Here is a 20,734-nt window from a genome sequence, read left to right on the forward strand (position 1 = left end):
AAGGGTGCCAAGTTTCAAAAGGTCACATCCCATTAAATGATCAATCTACCGAGAGGATAGTGCTGCCGCGTTTCTTATTTACCGCCAAACTTCTATCCAGGCCCCTTGGTTCCAGCGACATATACAGTATATACATATATTTTTCTCAATGGTTATTGCATTTAATTTCGAAGTCATGTTTTCCTCATTGTTCTTACTGTTGGAGTTTTGCTGCCACCCTCCTTCAAGGATATATGTAAGATTTTCAGACGGTCCTGATCATCTTCGACTCCATCTCGAGGTTACGATACGCTAACTATTGATGATAGTTTCAACTTTCAAAGTTTATGTTACATGTCACAATTTAAAATTTACAGCATATTTTAGCATATATCTAAAATGTTTGACGTTCAAGACGTAACAAATGTTTTGTTTCTAAAACTAGACATGATAATTCTAAACTTATTTGAAATGAGCAGGGGAGGGGAGGATGGATTCGCTATTCCGCTTTTGTCGTAGACGTCTTCTTTACATGATCCCGAAATTGTGGGATTGACTTACTTGTGGTCAACGTTATCGTCTTTGGTTATCGTTACACTCTTTCGTCTGCTAGTTGATTAGCGCGGGAAAACTAGGCGATATTAAAATCTACATTTCACGCTTGCGTGCAGAATTTTTTTAATAACTGGAAATGTGATTAATATTACTTGTTTAGAGGAAAAAAATGAATGTTGGCTAAATATTTGTTCATCGTACAAATTAACAAACACATTTCTATTTCTGGTTCTATTGTGGTGTCACATGTAATCTGCAAAGTGTGAACCCAGTTATGCGACATTATCGTGAATGGACGTATTACTCCGCTCCGTAAAAACCTGAAGTCTGGTTTCTTTTGATTAAAATTCAGTTGCTAGCAGAGTATTTGTATATTTTCAAACACTTATATTTGTGGCGTAGTGGTAGACTTCCTGGCTGCCATTAAAGCGGTCCGGGTTCGAATCCCGCCCAGGGCTGAAATAATATCAGTATCGCTGCGCTGCGAGTCGTTACTCCAACTCTCATGGGCTAGGAATTGGGTGTGTGTATGCGTGTAAGGTCACAGTACCCATTGATCGGTCACATATGAGCTTGTAGTGACGTGATGCATCCTACGACCCGTCATACACTAATCAAAGAAATCTCCCAAGTTCCTGTAGTTGGCAAGCGTAGTTCGCAAGGGTGTCCCTGCCAGCCAGCGGTCAGCCAATCAGGAACTTGGAAAGCTCCTCACGTTCCCGCCAGCCTCCTTTAAAAGGTCGGCGTTTCGCCGAGATGGGCAGAACAGTGGCGCATTAAGACCAACGCGTCGAAATGCAAAGCTGTATACTTCTGCTGCAAGCGAACCAACAGAACAATCACAAACACTCCTCTTAAAATAAACAACACAAACATTCCAGTGAAGGACCACACCTGTGTGCTGGGTAGCACACTTGATAGTGGCCTTACCTGGACTCCACACTTCCGCAAGCAGGGGGCGAAGGCTAGGGCTGTGCTGGGAAAGCTAAGACGCTTCAAAACTGCAACACTGACCACCAAACGTCGATTGTACCTAGCCCTCGTCAGACCGATTCTGTGCCAGTCCCCGGAACTAAGCCAGCTGACATGTCCCACTAATAACTACAAGCATCAGAAGGTTCAGAATGCCGCTGTAAAGTTCATCACGGGTTCACGATGGAGCGACTTCAGAACCACTGAGTCTCTACACCGAATTTCCAACATCCGTCCACTCAACCAACACAAACACAAACTTCACTCAAGACACCTAGAAAAACTGCACGACAAACACAAACACCTGATAGAACACATTACACCTAGACCACACCGTACAGACTATCTGTCAGCTGCGCCCGTCCCACGTTCGGTGTACACGATAAAACGTGTATAACCGTACCTATTAATAATTCACCCCTTTCACCAGCTTTGACTGGTGATAGCAATAATGATGAAATAATAATAGTAATAATAATATTGCATGTAGCCCAATAATTGACAGGCTGCATGCATACACAACTCAAACCCAACCTGGGGAAAAACAGGAGAGATCATGCCTTACCTGGGGCTAATCAGGAACGCGCACTACACGCAGGAAATGAACTCTACTCACTTCCCGTAAGTTACACACACACACCTCTCACGAACATAGCCACGACCCAGGCACAAACATCTATACTTACTTTTTCTTCGACTAAAATTCACTTCCTTTCTAACTTTCTCTTCTACTACGTCTTCTCATTTCAGTTTACCTCCCACTAAAGATTTTTCTGTTTTCCACCTTTCTCTACTACTACGCCTCCTACCATTTTCTAAACTTTCGTTGGTGATCCTAATCCTACTTCCGGCGTCGGCGCCCCCGTCCAAGCTCCTAGTCCATTTCTCCCGAGCCACGACCACAAACTGCCCCAAATCGCTCGCTAATTCGCCCGGTGGCAATAGCCCTCTTTTATACGCTACTATATTTTCATTTTCTTACAGACATTCTTCCCCTCCCACAAAAACCGATCCCGCGCAAGCGGGTGATCTTTCCTATGAATTCAGAATTCACAACAGTACCGACCAGACCGACCAGCGCACGAACTACATCTCGTCCAGTCTTCTAGCTGTCCCATCGAGTCTCGCCGTCATCATCTGCTACCGCCTCGCTGACGTTAGGCTCAGTATAGTGAACTCGGCGACATCACCCCGTCACAATTATACACCCGTATGACCGCCCTCAACACCCGGGCAAAGGTGTCTTTGCCCAAGGAACTCCTCCGCTCCATTCACCTCTCCAAGATGCCGGACGCCCTCCACTTACACCTGGAAGCTCTAGCCGGCGATAAGGACGACGAACAATACTGCGAAATAGCAGATAGATTGTTCCAACGTCATATCTCGGTACAAGTCCGGTCAGCCAGCAGCTTCCACCCCAGTGACAAACCAGTGCATAGTGTTCAGTGCAGTGACGACCCAGGTGTTAGTGACAATAGTGCTGTGAGTGAAAACATTCCCGTGTCATATAGTGCCAGTGACCAAAGTGTGCAGCAGCTACGACAGGAAGTCGCCGACATGAAGACTTTGCTCAACCAGCTTTTAGTCGAGAAGGGAAGTCATCAATCACCACGTAGCCCCGCTCCACGACAGGATACTACCTCCTGCTGGTACCATACCCGCTTCGGAGCCAAGGCACACAACCATGCAGCTGGTCGCAAGGAAACGCCAAACGCGGGGGTCGGTAACCACCCCTACCCCCGCTAACCATACCCACACCCTCCTCTCAGTGCATGATCGCCATTCTGGCCTATCCTTCCTGGCAGACACAGGTTAAGCCGTCAGCATCATACCCCCGACGGAAGAACCCAACCACGGTACACGTTGGCCATCCTACGACCTGCTTGCAGCCAACGGCACGCCTATCGCAACGTACGGCAGCCACCACAGCGTCCTGGAACTCCACGATGTCAAGTTCCCTTGGACATTCGTCATAGCAGCGGTACAGCGACCCATTCTTGGCTACGACTTCCTCCAGCACTACAATATGGTAGTTAGCGCCAAGGATAACTGCTTGTACCACGGCACAACAAGCATACTAGGAACCACCACTAACGCAACTTCCCACCAGATATCGTCACTCCAGCCCGATGGCGATTATGCATGTATCCTGCAGGAGTTTCCTCAGCTAACATCGCCAGAGAAGACCAACACCACCACCACCCCTCACAACATCATGCACCACATCCAGACATCTGGACCGCCAGTATACAGCAAGCCTCGACGACTTTCCCCAGAAAAGTTGGCCGCTGCCAAACAGGAGTTCCAAGAACTCCTAGACCAGGACATCATCCAACCATCGGAGAGTGCTTGGGCATCACCACTCCACATGGTTCCCAAGCCACCCCCACCGCCCAACCAATGGCGGGCTTGCGGTGAATACCGTCAACTTAACCGCATCACGAAGCCCGACCGCTACCCCATCCCTCACGCTCAGGACTTCCACTTCAAGCTTCACGGGAAACAGGTCTTCTCTAAGATCGACCTGGTCAGGGCGTTTCATCAAATCCCTGTAGCGCCGGAAGACGTCCAGAAGACAGCCATAGCCATTCCGTTCGGCCTCTTCGAATGGAAGATGATGGCCTTTGGCCTCCGGAATGCCGCCCAGACGTTCCAGAGGTTCATAGACCATGCCCTGAGAGACTTCGACTTCATCACCGTTTACATGGACGACAGCCTCGTAGCCTCCAATACTCACGACCAGCACCGCCAACACCTCCGCCTCCTCCAAGATTATGGCCTCCGGGTACACCCGTCCAAGTGTCTCCTCGGAGTTTCATCTCTCGACTTCCTCGGACACCGTATCTCAACGGCAGGCCTGTATCCTCTCCCTCAAAAAATCGACACCATAAAAGACTTCCCACAGCCAACATCCATCAAAATGCTCCGACGATTCCTACGAATAGTCAATTGTTACCATAGGTTCGTCCCCGACGCAGCTGCAAAACGCTCCCTTGAACGACCTCACCAAGAACCATTCCATGCGGTCGGTCAAACCTGTGAAGTGGTCTTCCGAAGCGACCCAAGCATTCGGGCAAGTCAAGGCGGCAATCGCTGAGGGCGCCCGCTTGTCCTACCCGGTAGCTCACGCTCCCACATTCCTTACCACCGATGCCTCCTCCTCAGCAATTGGCGCCGTCCTCCAACAGAAGATCAACGGCCAGCTCCAGCCTATCGCCTTTTTCTCCAAACGTCTGGACCCTCCTCAAATTCGCTACAGCGCCTTTGACAAGGAACTGCTAGCCATAGTCTCGGCCGTCAAGCACTTCCTTTACTTCCTTCAAGGCCGGCCTTTCGTCATCCTTACAGGCCACAAGCCACTCGCCCATGCCCTAGACAGGGTCTCCGACCATCACTCCCCAAGAGTCTCCCGGCAGCTGTCATTCCTCTCCCAATTTGATACTCGAATTGAGTATATCAAGGGAGAGGATAACCAGGTGGCCGACCCCTTGTCTAGAATCACCTCCAGCATCCTCCCTGACCACAACATAGACTACTCACGCATCGCCGCATCTCAGAATAACGACAGTGAACTCCGCCTCCTACGTATGCACGACACCTCATCCTTACAGCTAAGACAGCTTCCTAACAACCCCGTACCATTGTGGTGTGACGTCTCCACAGGCAAACCCCGCCCGTACATCCCCGCCTGCCACCGTAAGGACGTCTTCTCCTCCTTCCATGACCACAGTCATCCGGGCATCCGCGCGACACAACGCCTCATCACGGATCGAGTCGTCTGGCCTGGCATCAACAAGGATGTCAGACAATGTACCCGGACCTGCCTCCCCTGCCAGACGGCCAAGGTTACGCGCCATGTCCACGCACCACTCCAGCGTTTTCCTACACCCACGGCACGTTTCCAGTCAGTCCATGTGGACATTGTGGGCCCCCTTCCGCCTTCTCGTGGCATGCGTTACCTCCTTACGTGTATCGACAGGTACACCAGGTGGCCAGAAGTGATCCCCCTTCCGGATATATCCGCCGAGACGACCGACCGTGCTTTCCTCTCCGGTTGGGTATCCAGATTCGGCGCACCTCACATCATTGTCACCGATAGGGGCCCTCAGTTCGAATCTGACCTAAGGTCCAGCTTCCTCAGGTTCCTTGGCACCAAACGCAACCGGACTACCGCTTACCACCCCCAAGCCAATGGACTCGTGGAACGGTTCCACCGCCAACTGAAGGAGTTGCTTAAGGCACAACCTTCATGCGACTGGATCGACGCCCTTCCCCTGGTGCTTCTCACGATCCGCGTCACACCAAAGGTCGACAACATTTCCCCATCTCAGCTACTTTACGCTGAGAACTTTCGCCTCCCTGGGGAAATTGCCACGCCTGCCGTCGGCGATCCTGACCGTCACGCCCTCCTCCAACTTATCAAGGAGACATTCGCCAACACCCGTCCAACCACCCCTCGCCCACCACCTCAACCGGAGCACCTTCCCCCGGCCCTGTCTACAAGTGACTACGTCTTCCTCAGGCGAGACTCCAAACGATATCCTCTTCAACGCCCGTACGATGGCCCCTTCCGAGTCCTCACCAGATCAACAAAACTCTTCGTGATCAACCGAGATGCCAAACCGGATCGCGTCTCCATCGACAGGCTCAAGCCGGCCCACCTCCCCACCACTCCCCCTACCAAAACTCCAGAGCCACTACAATACCTCTTACAACATGGTCCTAACCCCATCCTCACCACCGAACCAAGTCATTCCCCACCCCCCGAAAAACTCTCCCCTCCTGCCCCTAACTCCCCACCACCACAGCACCTGCAGCAGCCCCCCCAAACTCACACAGATCACGCGTACGCGACGGCGAACCCTTATCCTTCTCCTATCCCACAACCACACCCTTCTACAACTGTTCCCGGCACCCCCCAAGATCCTCCCCACCCCACGCCCCCGTTCTACCATGCAACGCAACAATTCTCACCCAACCTTATGTCTCCACAGCTCCATACTCAACCGACCTCCCATCGCCAGGCCTCCGACCTCGACAACACCACCCTGCACTCGAACCCCCTCCATCAAGGCCCTCCTCGCCAGACATGCCCCTGACGGCATGACCACTCGTTCGGGGCGATTGATCCGAAGGCCAAATAGGTTCAAATACGTCGCGCGCGTCGCTCCCTATCCTCCTCGACGCCCGCTTTTGAAGAGCGGGGGAGTGGTGTAGTGACGTGATGCATCCTACGACCCGTCACACACTAATCAAAGATATCTTCAAAGTTCCTGTAGTTGGCAAGCGTAGTTCGCAAGGGTGTCCCTGCCAGCCAGCGGTCAGCCAATCAGGAACTTGGAAAGCTCCTCACGTTCCTGCCAGCCTCCTTTAAAAGGTTAGCGTTTCGCCGAGATGGGAAGAACAGTACCGACCAGCGCACAAACTACATCTCGTCCAGTCTTCTAGCTGTTCCATTGAGCCTCGCCGTCATCATCTGCTACCGCCTCACTGATGTTAGGCTCCACGTCCAGCTACAACCATAAGCTCCACTAAGCTGTGGCCTTAGTCCGAGCTTCACCTATATGTCTCATGTGACACTTCTAGTGTCGCACCTTGTGGCTAATTACCAAAAGAAAGAGATTAGATATTTTGTGTTAGATTTTCATTTGTCCTGCTGTTGTTCCGAACTAAACTACTACAAGCTCTACTCTCTTCTGGGAGGGAAATAACTGTCGATCTCGAGCCTAATACGTGAGCCAAGACTTTGGTGAATCACACACATAAGAATGATCCTTACCATCTACAATTTAGTCCCTAAACTGCCATGGGGCAATTAGCAGTTTGCTGGTTAAGTTTGTGCAATTTTCTCCTTGTTTGGGTAAGGAGTACGGGGAACAAGTGATATGGAAATGACATATAGGTCTCATGAAAGGAAGATAAAGAATAAAACAGAATATGTGGTATGGTCTTTATATATATTCCAAATTTATTGGAATCTTTTCTTCTTATAAAATCATGAAACATCAACAAAGAAATCAATCAAATGATCTCATAAAATTCTTCTATATTAAAATTACAAGATAACAATAAATACATAAAGTATTCACTATAAATTTGATTTGGTATCTTCCTCTAGAATCTTTGTCAGGGTACTCCATGCCTTCTCAACTTGCTGTTGAGTATATTCTGGTTCCCACTGGGTACAAAAGACAATATCCGCTTTTGACACAAGTTCTTTGTTGGTCATCTGGCTGTCAATTCGTTGTTCTGCTTGAATTTGGGTTTTGTTGTCCCTCTCCATTATCCGCTTGATGGCTTCTGTCCTGTTAATGATGCAGACCCAAATCTGTTGACAAATAAGTCATTCATATTTTAAATTTCTTGATTCCCATTCTAATACAATCACTATACTATGCAGAAGGTATCTGCAACAGATTATTCACATATGTATATAACAATGGCCTTTCCCCCTTGTAAAGAAGGTAGTTCAGTCCCCTAATTGCCCCATTTAGATGCCTTTTACAACATGCACAGGAACACAATGGTGGCATTCTTATTCACAATCACAGGAGCATTGGGAAAATAAGAGATAGTATCCTAGGAGCTGTACATACATAATCCAAAAAGCCAAGCCAAGTCGCATCTATCCAACACCCAATTGTTGTCCCTTTTATATTAGTTTCTTACAGATCAAGGGTCATCCTAGTCTCCTATCCTGTGTTTGGGTCAGAAGTAATGCAGCATGACAGGACCACAGTAGGATCAGACAGCTCAAGCTCGTTTACCCCAACTGCTTGAGCTGATGGCATAATCAGAAGTGTGCTGGCCTCACATGCACTCAAGTGGGCCTATTTATCTATATACCAAGGGCTTTTCCCCCCTTACCTGGGAGGTAGCCACGTCAAAAGGCATATACACAGTTCCATCCACCACCCTTTCCTCCCTCTCACCTTAGCTCCTCATGAATGATGGGTCATCCCTGTATCTCGCCCACTGCCACACCCACAGCAAGGCTACTTTACTTAATTGGCAACCCCCTTTTCTGTCACCTCATGCAGAAAAAGAAATCCCTTCGGGCTACTTCAAAATATCATTCACACATAACCACTCCCTAACCCTCCCCCGCTTCCTTGCATCACAGTATCATTTATACACACTGGGCCCTACACAATCAATATTATTATGCAATATTCCATATTGGGCAATATTATTGATGGTGTAAGGATATGTGATTACTGGGACAGGAGATAGTGATCTCTGGAACCCTTTGGTCACAACCCAAATGGGATATAGTGTTGGGAAAGTGGTCAATAATATTGCACAATATAGTGCAATAATATTGACCATATAGGACCCACTTTAGTTGTGAGTTTGAATGCCACACTTCTCTATGATTCCCAGCAGCGACTGTAACCTGCCCCAATAGTCAAAGCACATAGGGCAAAGGTGACAGCTTCAGCTGCAGCTATGTACCTCCTGGCATAGGGTCCACACCACCACCAACATTATGTGGAAGCCCTCCCAGACATTCACTAAAGAGTTTGCTAGAATTGGGTAAACACACAAACACAGTATTTAACTTTTCATCTGTTACTCTGCAAGGTGGGTAGCCATATATACATTTGTTCAAACTTTGGGATTTTAGACCATACACCACTGCTGTCACACATTAAATCTCCAAGAGCACTTTAACCACCATCCCTCTAGGTCAGTGGTTCTTAACCTGTGGGGAATTCCCCACTGGTGGGGAATGGTGGAGTTGCCAAGTAGGGAATGACCGGTTGGACAGAAGAACCACGGTCTATTTTTTTTTTTCATCAATGTGTTTTTGTTTCTTTTTGTTTGTTTCTGGTGTCTTCTTGTTGTCACATTTCGTGAATTTGTTTCCACCCACAAATAATCGATAGTGCTTCAAAATTTAATACATTACATCCAAATGTTGACTTACTTTACAAATCACAACCATTTACAGACTGTTTTAATAACAAAAACAACCAATATATGAGGTATTGTAAGTCATGTTTGGGTAAAAGTGACAACACTGTATATTTATGTACTAAACACTGCATGGGTTAAAATTGAATTTGTCAAAGACCGATGCTGTGGTGGGAAATGGAGAGCTGGCTCACTAAAAAGTGGGGAATTGGAGAAAAAAGGTTAAGAACCCCTGGTCTAGGTTCTAGCCTCCAGGTAATGATGCTCTAGCATGTTCTGCCACCACACTCCCTTGTTTATCTTCTATCTATATACCAAGGGTTTCTCCCCCCTTATAAGGGAGGTAGCCAAGTCAAGCTACACATCCATTCCTATCCACCACCCTTGCTTCCCTCACATCTTAGCTTCTCATTGATGAAGGGTTACCCCCTGTCTCCTGGCCACTGCCTAGGTCAGAAGAAATGCAGCAAGACACAGCAAGGCCACTTCACCTGAGCAGTGATCCCCCTTCTCTGTCTCCCTCATGCATAAAATTGAGAAGACAGGGAGAAACATTGCTTCTTAACTTATTGATTCTTATCTTAAGTACAATTACAAAGCCTACTGACCTGATGGCAAAACTGGTCCCAGTTGGCTCTCAGCAATATGGCAGCATCTAAGATAACAATCTTTTTCCCTTGTTCATGCAATCTTGACACTTCTTCTTTGGCAAGTTTGCTTATTTCAGGCCACACAATCTCATTCAGTTTGTTTAACATTTCCTTGTTGGTAAAAACTTTCTGGCCTAAAACAGTTCTATTGATCTCTCCATCTTTGCCAACAACATCTTCCCCAAATTCTGTGATTATTTTCTTGTAGCAATTTGTGCCTTTCTGGTAAGCTATGTGTCCTAGTCTATCACAGTCAACAGTGCCTGCACCAAGGTTTGTAAAGCGTTTTGCTACACTTGACTTCCCTGATGCTGATCCCCCAGTCAGTCCAATAATCACTGGAAAGGATGATGGCTTCTGTGGAATTTTATCTCTCAAATAACTCCCTAATAATCTCATACGACCTGAACTTGAGCTGACCTTGAGTTCTTCTGCATCTGACTCCCTGCTGAAATCATCTACAATACTTATGACATGTACATCTAATGCCTTAAGAGATCTTTCTACCCTGTAATTGTTTATGAGAGTTGCACCTTTAATGGTTTCTTCACTTACAACAATAAGCTCCATATCTGGGTCATGTTTGGTGGGTCCCATTGGGTCAGGTATGGGCACAACCTCATATACAAGGGAAGAATCAATATCGTGTAAGAATTCCTTTGTAGCACTTATACGTTTTTCAACGGGCTCAATCAACGCATCAAGAGTTTTATTTTTCAAAAGATTTTCCTCAGTAACCCCAACAACAAGACGCTTCCTACACCTAAGAACAGCCTCCGAGAGTAAAATCTTGTGACCCACATGTAATCTGTCAAATGTTCCTCCTAAAACCACGTGGTCATAAACTTTAGTCTCCTCTTTTCCTTCACAATCACTAGATTCTCCTTCCTCCCCTAATTCCAACTGCAAAAATACTCTATCTGTGGAAGATAAGATGGTCTTATATCTCTTCTCAAGTTCATTTAAAAGTGAATCTGAAACCTCGTTATCAAAGAGAACAAGATCCACTTTCTGACTGAAGTTAATAGGAAAATCATGGTAATCCTTTAGTCCTGCCATTAGAAGTCGTATATCAAGATCACGGTTGGAAGACTGACTATTGCCGTACACTGCTGATATAAGTTTGCTGTAATTTGTTGCACCAAGAGCAGCATAACTTGGTCTTAATTTTGATACTGGGTCTAGATGTACATACAGTGTCTTTGAAACATGCTGTGCTGCTGAACTTAACACCTGAAAAAAAAGTGAATGAGGGGAATTAAAGAAAGAAAAAAGGTTTAATTATTAAATTTTGGCCTTTCATCCATAAGGGGCTAATAGATGTCTAAAAAGGAAACAAATGGATGTGGGAAGGATGGAGAGTAGGTGTATGCTCTTGCTGGCTACCCTTCTTATAAGGGGGTAGAAGCCTTTTGGCACATAGATAGAATGAATTTATTTAGATTTTTCTCACCCACAGAGTCAGAGCAAAAATGAGGATATCATGGTCATTCCCAAGCAAGGGAGATAGAGGCCTTTGTATATCTAACTAGATACTATCTATCTATATACCAATAAGCTTCTTCATCCTTATAAGGGAGGTAGCCAGCCATAGTAACCCACCCCAACTCCTCCCACTCCCATCTGTCACCCATTTCCTTTTATCTCAGCTCCTTGTAGATGAAGGGTCATCCCTGCCCCTAACTAGATACAGAGGCAGCAATTGGCATGGATGAAAATTGGAACTGTGATATCCGCAAGACATATCCTAATAAAGTAAGGGTATAGACCAGTAAGGAAAACGCAAACTACTGAAATGAAAATAAATCAAATAATGAAGCTTCTTTTGAACTACCTCTGAGTAATTGAAGCAGATTATATAATATGCAGCAATATGCTTTCAAATAATTTTAAAATAATTTTTGGTGTAAAATGCATTTTCATTTCGGTATAGATATTACCAAGAGGACCTCCACCCAGGGTGCCAAACAGGTCAGATCCATCACTAATTATATAAATTACCAAAGAATTCAACTATCAGTCATGTAAAGAACTGAGAAAATTTAAATTATTATATACGACATTAATAATAACTGATGCCTTCCGTTTCACTGACAGGAACCCTGTGGCTCCAGAATGGTCAGCAATGACTCTAGCAGAGCTGGACACATTTCTAGGTGTGTTCCTCAGTGCATATGCTTTAGTAGTTTGGCCATGGGTCACTGAAGAACACACCTAGGAACGCACCCAGCTCTAGACTCTAGGACCCTTCCACACACCTCTCCAGGGAGAAATGTTATTTTATGTGTTACTTTTTCTTTTCTACAAGTATTCACATACCACAAAGGGAGATACTCTACTTTCTTCTGGAGCATCTATGCAAGACCCTTCTTCCATTATCATTATATGTATGTGTGGAAAGGCTCATCGCCCTGCTGATAGAGGTTACTACTGGAGGGCACGGCAGGGTGATAACATGGAGCTTAAATAACCTAAGAATGAAGGAGACTGCAAGAGACAACAAGGCCTATGCTAGGCAGCTCCATGTCCATTACCACCCATCATCCCCATCCATAATGTTGTCTAACCTTTTCTTAAAATAACTGATAGTTTCAGTGCTCCCTACATGGTCACTAAGTCTATTTCAATCATTGACCACTCTACTGGTAAACCAGTTCTTGCCTATTTCCTTTTTAAACCTAAATTTGTCCAAGTTAAATCCATTACTGCAAGTTCTGTCCTAATATGATGACTTTGTTTGTACCACCCTTGTCAAAGGCTTTGATCCACTTGAACACCTCTATTAGATTATCCTGGACTCTGTGTCTTGATGGGTCTAGAAAAGATGCTGCCCCTTCCATTTCTTTCACCTGATGACTGATTTGAATCATCCAAATAGCAAATATGTTAAGTATACAAAATGACTATAAATTCAAAACAAACTTCAAACTTACTTTAGGCAAACTTGAAATAATTTTCTTCACTGGTTGTGTTAATATCAGTAATCCAGTCATTGCTGTCATCTGCAACACATGAAATAAAATAAGATAAATATTTAATAAAATTTTCATGCAACAAAATACAAGCTTAACACAAATGGTCAAATGAAACTAGTGGCCATTAACTCCTTCTATATGGTGATGCCTATATAGGCATCATGATGCTGGTGTTGGCATCTTGATTATATTTTGTAGGTGTAGCTGAGTGACCTCCATATTCTATGAACTGGCCTGATCATATTTTCTGTTGTTATTAACCTCTTTAATATGAGTCAAGTTCTTGCAGGCAGCATTAGCTGCCTGGTGTACAATGATTCAATGATGCATGACAATACTCGTATCATAAAATATAAAGTTACAGGTGTATTACTAGTTCTTTTTCACTCTGAATGTTAATAACCACAGAAAATATGATCAGGCCAGTTCACAAAATATGGGGGTCAGTCAGCTACTACTACAAAATAAATATAATCAAGACGCCGACACTGGCATCCTCATGTTCCCACTTGCTCCTCATGACGCCTACATAGGCATCATTGTATTGAAGAGGTTAATATTTAGAGTGAAAGAGAATCAGTAATACAGCTGCAACTTTATATTTTATAATGTGAGTTAACAGTATGCACCACTAATGATGTACATTTCGATATGGAACCAATGATGAGCAAGATGGAAGTCATAGAGACTTATCTCCTCATTCCCAGTCTTCAAACCTGCCAACACTTGCCTCCATCTAGAATTGCAGTCCCATGGAGCTAACATTCAATCTCTGAGCTGGGTCTAAGAACTCCATACATAATAAATACAATTCCTCCACCATTTCACACAAGGAGAGCTGGAAACCAGCAACAACTACCTTCCTCCTACTACTAATCCAATGATAGAGAAATGTCTCACATAATACAATACAGACAAAAGTTGTTTCTTCTCAGAGAGATCTATGGGAGGACCCAGTGACTGTTCCCACCACTGTGGGACTATAGGTTTCCAGTATGTGAAACTTGAGGTAACAATTATCATTACATTTCATGGTCATTATCATAATATTTATCATAATCACTATTATTATTATCATTAAACACAGTACACACTGGACCAGGAAAGTAAGAAGACACAAACTATTAACCACTAAAGCAGCCCTGGCCAGCAGGCACCATGGTAAGAAAAAAATATTAAGAACAGCAGGACCAGAAAATATATATTCAACTACAGAGTGAATAACAGAAAACTTGAATTTTGAGACAATGAATGACACAAGAGCTTTAGAGAAGGAAGATCATTCCGATATCTAACCCCAAGATATAGAAAGATGCACATAGACTGGCTCAATGAGCAACTAATTTCCTCATAGCTTTGCTTGTGCTTTGCTACTGAAATATGACATGCAGACAGCACAATAAGAAAAGGCTGCAGGGATTGTGTATAATCTTGAACAGCAGCACTAACATATCTACTGTTCAATGGTGCTCAAGATCAAATGATAAGGCTGCAGTTCAAAACTTTATTAAGCAGCATCACATAATGAGGATACTGAGTTACAGAATGGTGAGCAATATTCAAGAATTGGGAGGGTGAAACCACTGAATCAAGTAATGGAGACGCCCACCTTAGAAAAAATACAGAAGTCTTACACAAGATGGCTAGTCATTACAAGGCCTACAAAGCCATCTAACATACGTAAGCTTTGAAGATACACTTAATAATTGTAAACTCTACACTGAGGATTCTCATGAGGTTGCACTCCATAATGGCTATCCTGTCTAGTCAGTACTGGAAACAGTAGTGTGGTATTATGAATACAGCTAATCATGTTATAATTTCCTCAAATTTAAATAAAATCATCCACAGTGGAAGCTCTGTACCATGGAGGACCTAAGCAGTTTGAAAAGAGTGATTTTCTATTCACTTGATATTCATTCTTATAAAATATGAAAATGCATAGATAAATTAAGAAACATTATTTGTTCAGGATGATACAGGAATTCTAAAGAACAGGTCCACAAACATGATTTTCTCCTCCATCCCTCTGGTGCAAAACAGATACATTTACTTTGCAACAAAAATATTATAGAGAAATCCCTTATAAATTCATTCAGATGGATTCAGAAAAACACATCTAATTTGGAAAATTATTATGTCTTGAAGGTTGTGTCACTTTTCCAAAGCCTCATTTCAGTTTTCACACACACGAAAAAAAAAAAAAAAAAAAAGGGTGCCTGATTTTAATGTTGCAGATTGTGGACTTACCTACATCATACTCCATCAGCTGATTATACTTAATCCCCTTTTCCAACTTCTCAACAATCTCTTAACTTCTTTACATCAACACATTCTCTTGCACTTTTTGGGGGATGCAATGACAAATGAAAAAAAGCAAAGCAGTTCAAGAAAACTGGTTAGATAATTTGAATAAGTGGACAAAACTATAAGACATGCTTTTATGTATGTCACATGGGCAATTCAAACTGTATCTGCCCCTGCCCCCAGCTATTCTTTATGTTTTCATAATTTTTTGTGTCTTGTTTTATTTTCCCTAATCTGACTTACTTAACCACTTCAGTACGATGACGCTTACTTAGGTGTCATGCGGCGTGAATGGGTACATGAGGATGCTGCCGCCGGCATCTTGATTATATTTTTTGTAGTCATACATGAGTTACCCCTGGATTCTGTGAACTGGTTTGTTCACTTTTTCTGTGTTTAATATTACTCAGTGTAAAAGAGAATGAGTAATACAGCAGTGACTTTATATTCTATAATGCAAGTAGCGTGATGAATCATGCATATGGCAGCCGATGCTGTGCACAAGAATTTGACTCATACTGAAGTGGTTAAGCATTCTGAACTACACCAACCTGGTCATCAAAATAAACAATGATGACAGAGATGATGGAGAGTGTTGTATATTGCAATATTGTGTTGAGAAGAAATTTCATAGAACAAATACCTTTCACAAAGAAGTGAAAATTTGAACTTGCAAACTTCACAAAATTCACCAAGGTTGGGTTAGGTTAGGTTGACTAAGGTAATTTTAGTATTATTTGCAAAGCAGAAGTCTACCACATGCCTTGTTATCTTTTTCTATTCTAGACCAACTCATCTCCTCAATTACACCAACTTTTCTTCTATGAAGATCTACCCTTAAAACTAGAAATTATGGTAAAATTTCTGTGGAAGTCCAACACCCTGTCTCTAATCAAGGATGTGTGAATTCCTAGACAACATCTCAGATGAGCCTCAAATTCCACATGGCCCAACCTCACAAGGAGCAGCAACAAACTAAATTGCAAACTAGTTCCAATACAATACTCGAGAGTGATTTATGTGATGCAAGAGAGAGGATGGGTGGACTGTGTGTACCTGGACCTAGAGAAGGCGTTTGATAAATTACCTCACAGTTGACTTATGTGGATACTGGAGTATGATGGAGGATTGAGAGGCAAACTACTAGAATGGATTAGACTTTTTGAAGGAAAGATACATGAGGAAAGTAGTAAAGGACAAAATGTCAAGCTGGAGAGCAGTAATGAGTGGAGTTCCCCAGGGTTCAGTGCTTGTACCAATAATATTTCGTCTATGTTAATGACAAGATGGAAGGAACAACAAGCTATGCCAACATGTTTGCAAATAATGCAAAAATCATAAGAAGAGTGAAAAATGAGAAGAATGGTAGAATGTTGCAAGAAGATCTAGATCAGTGGTTCCCAAACTATTTTACCTGATGCCCCCTTTTTGCTTCCAGTAGACCCGCATGCCCCCACTCCCTCTTTTGTTCATGTGAAATGATTCTTGCATTTATTTCTTAGCATTGTTCAGGAAAACAGATTTCTGTTTGTATTAAATTTTAATAATGAAAGCCACTCAAACAAATAATAGTACATTCCAGAGACATTTTTCTAAGTAACTAAAAACGAAACATTTGGTTCAAAGGGAGCGAAAAAAAAGTTTGAACATTAGCAAATTGTGGTTGGTATCGGTGACGTGTCCAAAATGTGTAAGAAGAACTAGCTTAATAGAAAACAGGTTATAGTGACTGCTATAATTATACTTTGCATGTATGTAATGGTAGATATTTGTTCTTTGAATGATTTTATTATTCTAATTAAACAAATATTTTTGAGCAGATGACTTCACGCCCCCCTTGTATCCTCCTCACGCCTCCCTAGGGGGGGGGCATGCCCCCTAGTTTGGGAACCACTGATCTAGATATTATTTTTGCATGGAGCCAAGAATGGGAAATGAAGTTCATTACAAAAAATACAAAGTACTGGAAATGGGCAATAGTGGCAAAATGCCATTCTTAAACCATTCTTTGGGAAATGCACACTTTACAAAAGCAAAAGAGAATGACTTGGGAGTGTTGATAAAAGACAACCTGTCACCTGACAGACATATCAGCAGGATTGTGGGAGACATATGGACTACTGCAGAAAATTAAAGTGGAATATGCATCAGTAGTATGGTCCCCACACAGAGTGAAGGATATAAGCAAGATTGAGAGAATACAAAGGGCAGCAACCAAACTGGTCCCCAGTCTGGCATATAAATCATATGAGGAAAGACTAAATGTAATGGGTCTACTAACTTTGAATGATTGAAGAAAAAGAGGTGCCATAATTATAGTGTTCAGATAACCAAGGTTATGACAAAAGAAATAATTTAATATATCTAGACTTTGCAAAAGCTTTTGATACCATCCCACACGAAAGACTACTTACTAAATTAGCTTCACACAGAATAAGTGGTAGCCTATTAAGTTGGACTAGTAATTAGTTAATTGATCAAAAACAGAGAGTTGTTTTAAATGGAAAAACTTCTACGTGGAAAAATGTTACAAGTGGAGTTCCTCAGCATTCCGTTCTTGGGCCACTTCTATTCATAGTATATTTAAATGATATAGACCATGGACTAAAATCTACTGTTTCCAAATTTGCTGATGATACAAAAATGTGCGGAATGGCAAATGATCACTTAAATCAGTTAGATATTCAAGAAGATTTAGATAAATTACAGCAATGGTCTGAAAAGTGGCTAATGAAATTTAACACAAGTAAATGCAAGGTAATGCACATAGGTAAAAATAACAGTAAGTACGATTACAAGTTATTTGGAAATTCGTTAACAAAAGTGGATAGTGAAAAAGATTTTGGCATAATTATCAGTAATGATCTCAAATCATCCAAGCAGTGTATTTCAGCCTCTGAGAAAGCAAATAAGATTCTAGGACTGATTGCGCGATCTTTTGACTTCAAAAGTCCATCACTCATTAACAAGCTATATAAATTGTTAGTTCGTCCACATTTGGAATATGCTGTTTCTGTATGGTCACCGAATCTCATTAAAGACATTGACAGATTGGAAAAAGTACAACGGCCAGCCACAAAACTGATTCCAAATATCAAAAATAAATCATACGACAATCGACTAAAACATATGAATCTGTTTTCCCTAAAAAAGCACAGACTCAAAGGTGACTTGATACAAGTCTTTAAAATTCTAAAGGGAATTGACAACATCAAAAGTGACAAAATTTTCACACTGAATGAGAATCAGACAAGAAACAATGGTTTCAAACTGTCCGGAAATAGATTAAATTTGAAAGTGGGTAGAAACAACTTCGCCAACCGTGTAGTTAATGAATGGAATAAACTTCCTGCACAGGTAATGCAATGTAGTTCAGTTCGAAGCTTTAAGAATCATTTAGATAAACACCTAAGCAAGATGCTGTAATGATTATAATTCATTTCATATTATTTGTTTTTGTTTTGTTATCATTTGTCTGTTTGATTCTCATTTATAATTAGTTATATGTCAATTTATTATTATTTATTATTTACATATTTGTTTGTTGTTAGACTGCACTTATGTGTTTATTTACGTAGTTTATTTGATACTTACATTATTATAGTTTTTATTTATTTATTTATCTATTATTATTAGGATTTTTTCCGCATCCGTCCTAGATATGGACCAAAAGGTCTCCTATTGGCATGCTCTGCCTTTGTAATCCTTTGATTGCATTGATAGAAGATATCTTCTGATTAAAGATGGGGGGGGTTTTAAGAGGTCATGAATGCAAATTAAGAAAGACCACATGTTAAAGGATGTGAAGAAATACAGTTTTCCATATAGATGTATAAATATGTGGAATAGCTTAGGTGATATAGCCCAAGCTCAAACAATACGAGTCCAAATCTAAACATGATAATTGGAAATCAGAGATATAGATCAAGTTGGAACTGTACATGAATTTGAGGTAAATACATGAGGCTTGGGCAGAGATGTGGGAGTCGTGTGTCCCCACAGTGGTCACAGTGTTAACACCAAAATCTACAGGACAAGACATGACAATTGTTTTATAGGGAGAGTCATGTGAATTTGATATTGGTTTCAACCACAAATCACTTGTTTTTTATTTTTTAGCTCACAAGTTCTGCAGAGGTATCCCTTCCCTATAATCAATGTTCTATGGTGTGATTCACGTGAATCTGATACTGATTTATATCAATATTGCAAATAAAATATTTTTTATTTTCCTTTTCCCAGGATTGGCGCAAAAAATTTAAGTTACGTTACAGAACAAGTGATTAGTTTCTAAAATAATATGCAACACTAGTTTCCCTCTTCTTCCCACTATAATTATTTATATGGTTGACCAAGGGGAGCACATATATATTATGTACATTGCCTTATGGAGTTGAACAAATTCGTGTCGCAAAAACCACACATTTGTGGAAGACAGTCATTTAAAAAATGTTGGTATACTTCATAAGTTGATCTAGAATAGATAAAAAAAAATATGTTAAGATGGACTTCTGTGGGAGTAGCACCTATTAATTTTTATACCATTAAAGAACATTAAAAAATTGAAAGTAATGTAATACTGCACATTCTCTACACACGAAATAGTTTAACAGCCACTACAATTACAATACATTAATTCATCAAACTTCTATTAATATTTGTCAAGAAATTGTATCCAATGTCATTAATTCAGTTTTCCTAAATCTACCTGGCAAGCACTCAAACTTGTCAAATAACCCTACCTAGATTATATTAGAGGAAAACGACGTTATGATACCTATCATCCTATGCCACTTATTAGAAAACGTTGATGAATAAACTTGCCTCTCTTATATATCTCTTTTCTCAGGTTCAAGTAGATTGTTATCAAACTCCGTTAATCTTGCTATGTTTGAAAGACAGAGTATATGCTGCAATATGCAAACACTGTGTAGGTCTTTATTGTTATCAATCTTCGGCTCCGATTCCTGTGTAGAATCCAACGTTAGTTTCTTAGTATTGTCCAGATAATTTACACGCAGATAGGACAACATACAATGAGAATAAGAGTGTATCGGTATTTTACAATGATAAATGTAATTTCTAAGTAATAATTAAGAAATGGAAGACGTAGGACAGCTGTTGTTCCCCCGATGCTGTCTCATTGTTTGTTTACAGTAGGCGTATATTTTGTACAAGTTTCCGAATAATCATATAATTGTAAAATGATAACTGTTGCATGATAGATACGCATTCTTTCTTTTTAATTTAAAGAACTTGAACATATGTGTGCGTGTATATAAATAAATAAATACATATACATACATATATATATATATATATATATATATATATATATATATATATATATATATATATATATATATATATATATATATA

General features: G+C 41.8%; 1 protein-coding gene across 1 annotated transcript; it reads right to left on the minus strand.

Moving 5' to 3' along the window:
* Nucleotides 1-7,450: 7,450 nt before the first annotated feature.
* Nucleotides 7,451-20,536, minus strand: Ppat-Dpck (Bifunctional Phosphopantetheine adenylyltransferase - Dephospho-CoA kinase). The gene is made up of 4 exons (XM_076206002.1): nucleotides 20,180-20,536; nucleotides 13,007-13,075; nucleotides 10,032-11,306; nucleotides 7,451-7,834 (listed from the first exon to the last, which is right to left on the minus strand). The coding sequence occupies exons 2-4, from the start codon at nucleotides 13,073-13,075 to the stop codon at nucleotides 7,595-7,597; spliced, it is 1,584 nt and encodes a 527-aa protein (XP_076062117.1). The 5' UTR covers nucleotides 20,180-20,536; the 3' UTR covers nucleotides 7,451-7,594.
* Between the last annotated feature and the right edge of the window lie 198 nt (nucleotides 20,537-20,734).

Source organism: Oratosquilla oratoria, chromosome 22 (assembly GCF_046742065.1).
Source record: "Oratosquilla oratoria isolate Oo_2021 chromosome 22, ASM4674206v1, whole genome shotgun sequence".
In the NCBI taxonomy this organism is placed as follows: domain Eukaryota; kingdom Metazoa; phylum Arthropoda; class Malacostraca; order Stomatopoda; family Squillidae; genus Oratosquilla; species Oratosquilla oratoria.

What these genes read in the sequence shown, in the direction of transcription:
- Ppat-Dpck (XM_076206002.1), bottom strand. Translation starts at nt 13,075, where the DNA reads ATGACAGCAATGACTGGATTACTGATATTAACACAACCAGTGAAGAAA. An exon ending in TTATTTCAAGTTTGCCTAAA is followed by an intron (nt 11,307 to 13,006) that starts GTAAGTTTGAAG and finishes CTTTTTTTTCAG; the next exon opens with GTGTTAAGTTCAGCAGCACA. An exon ending in GGGACCAGTTTTGCCATCAG is followed by an intron (nt 7,835 to 10,031) that starts GTCAGTAGGCTT and finishes ATTTGTCAACAG; the next exon opens with ATTTGGGTCTGCATCATTAA.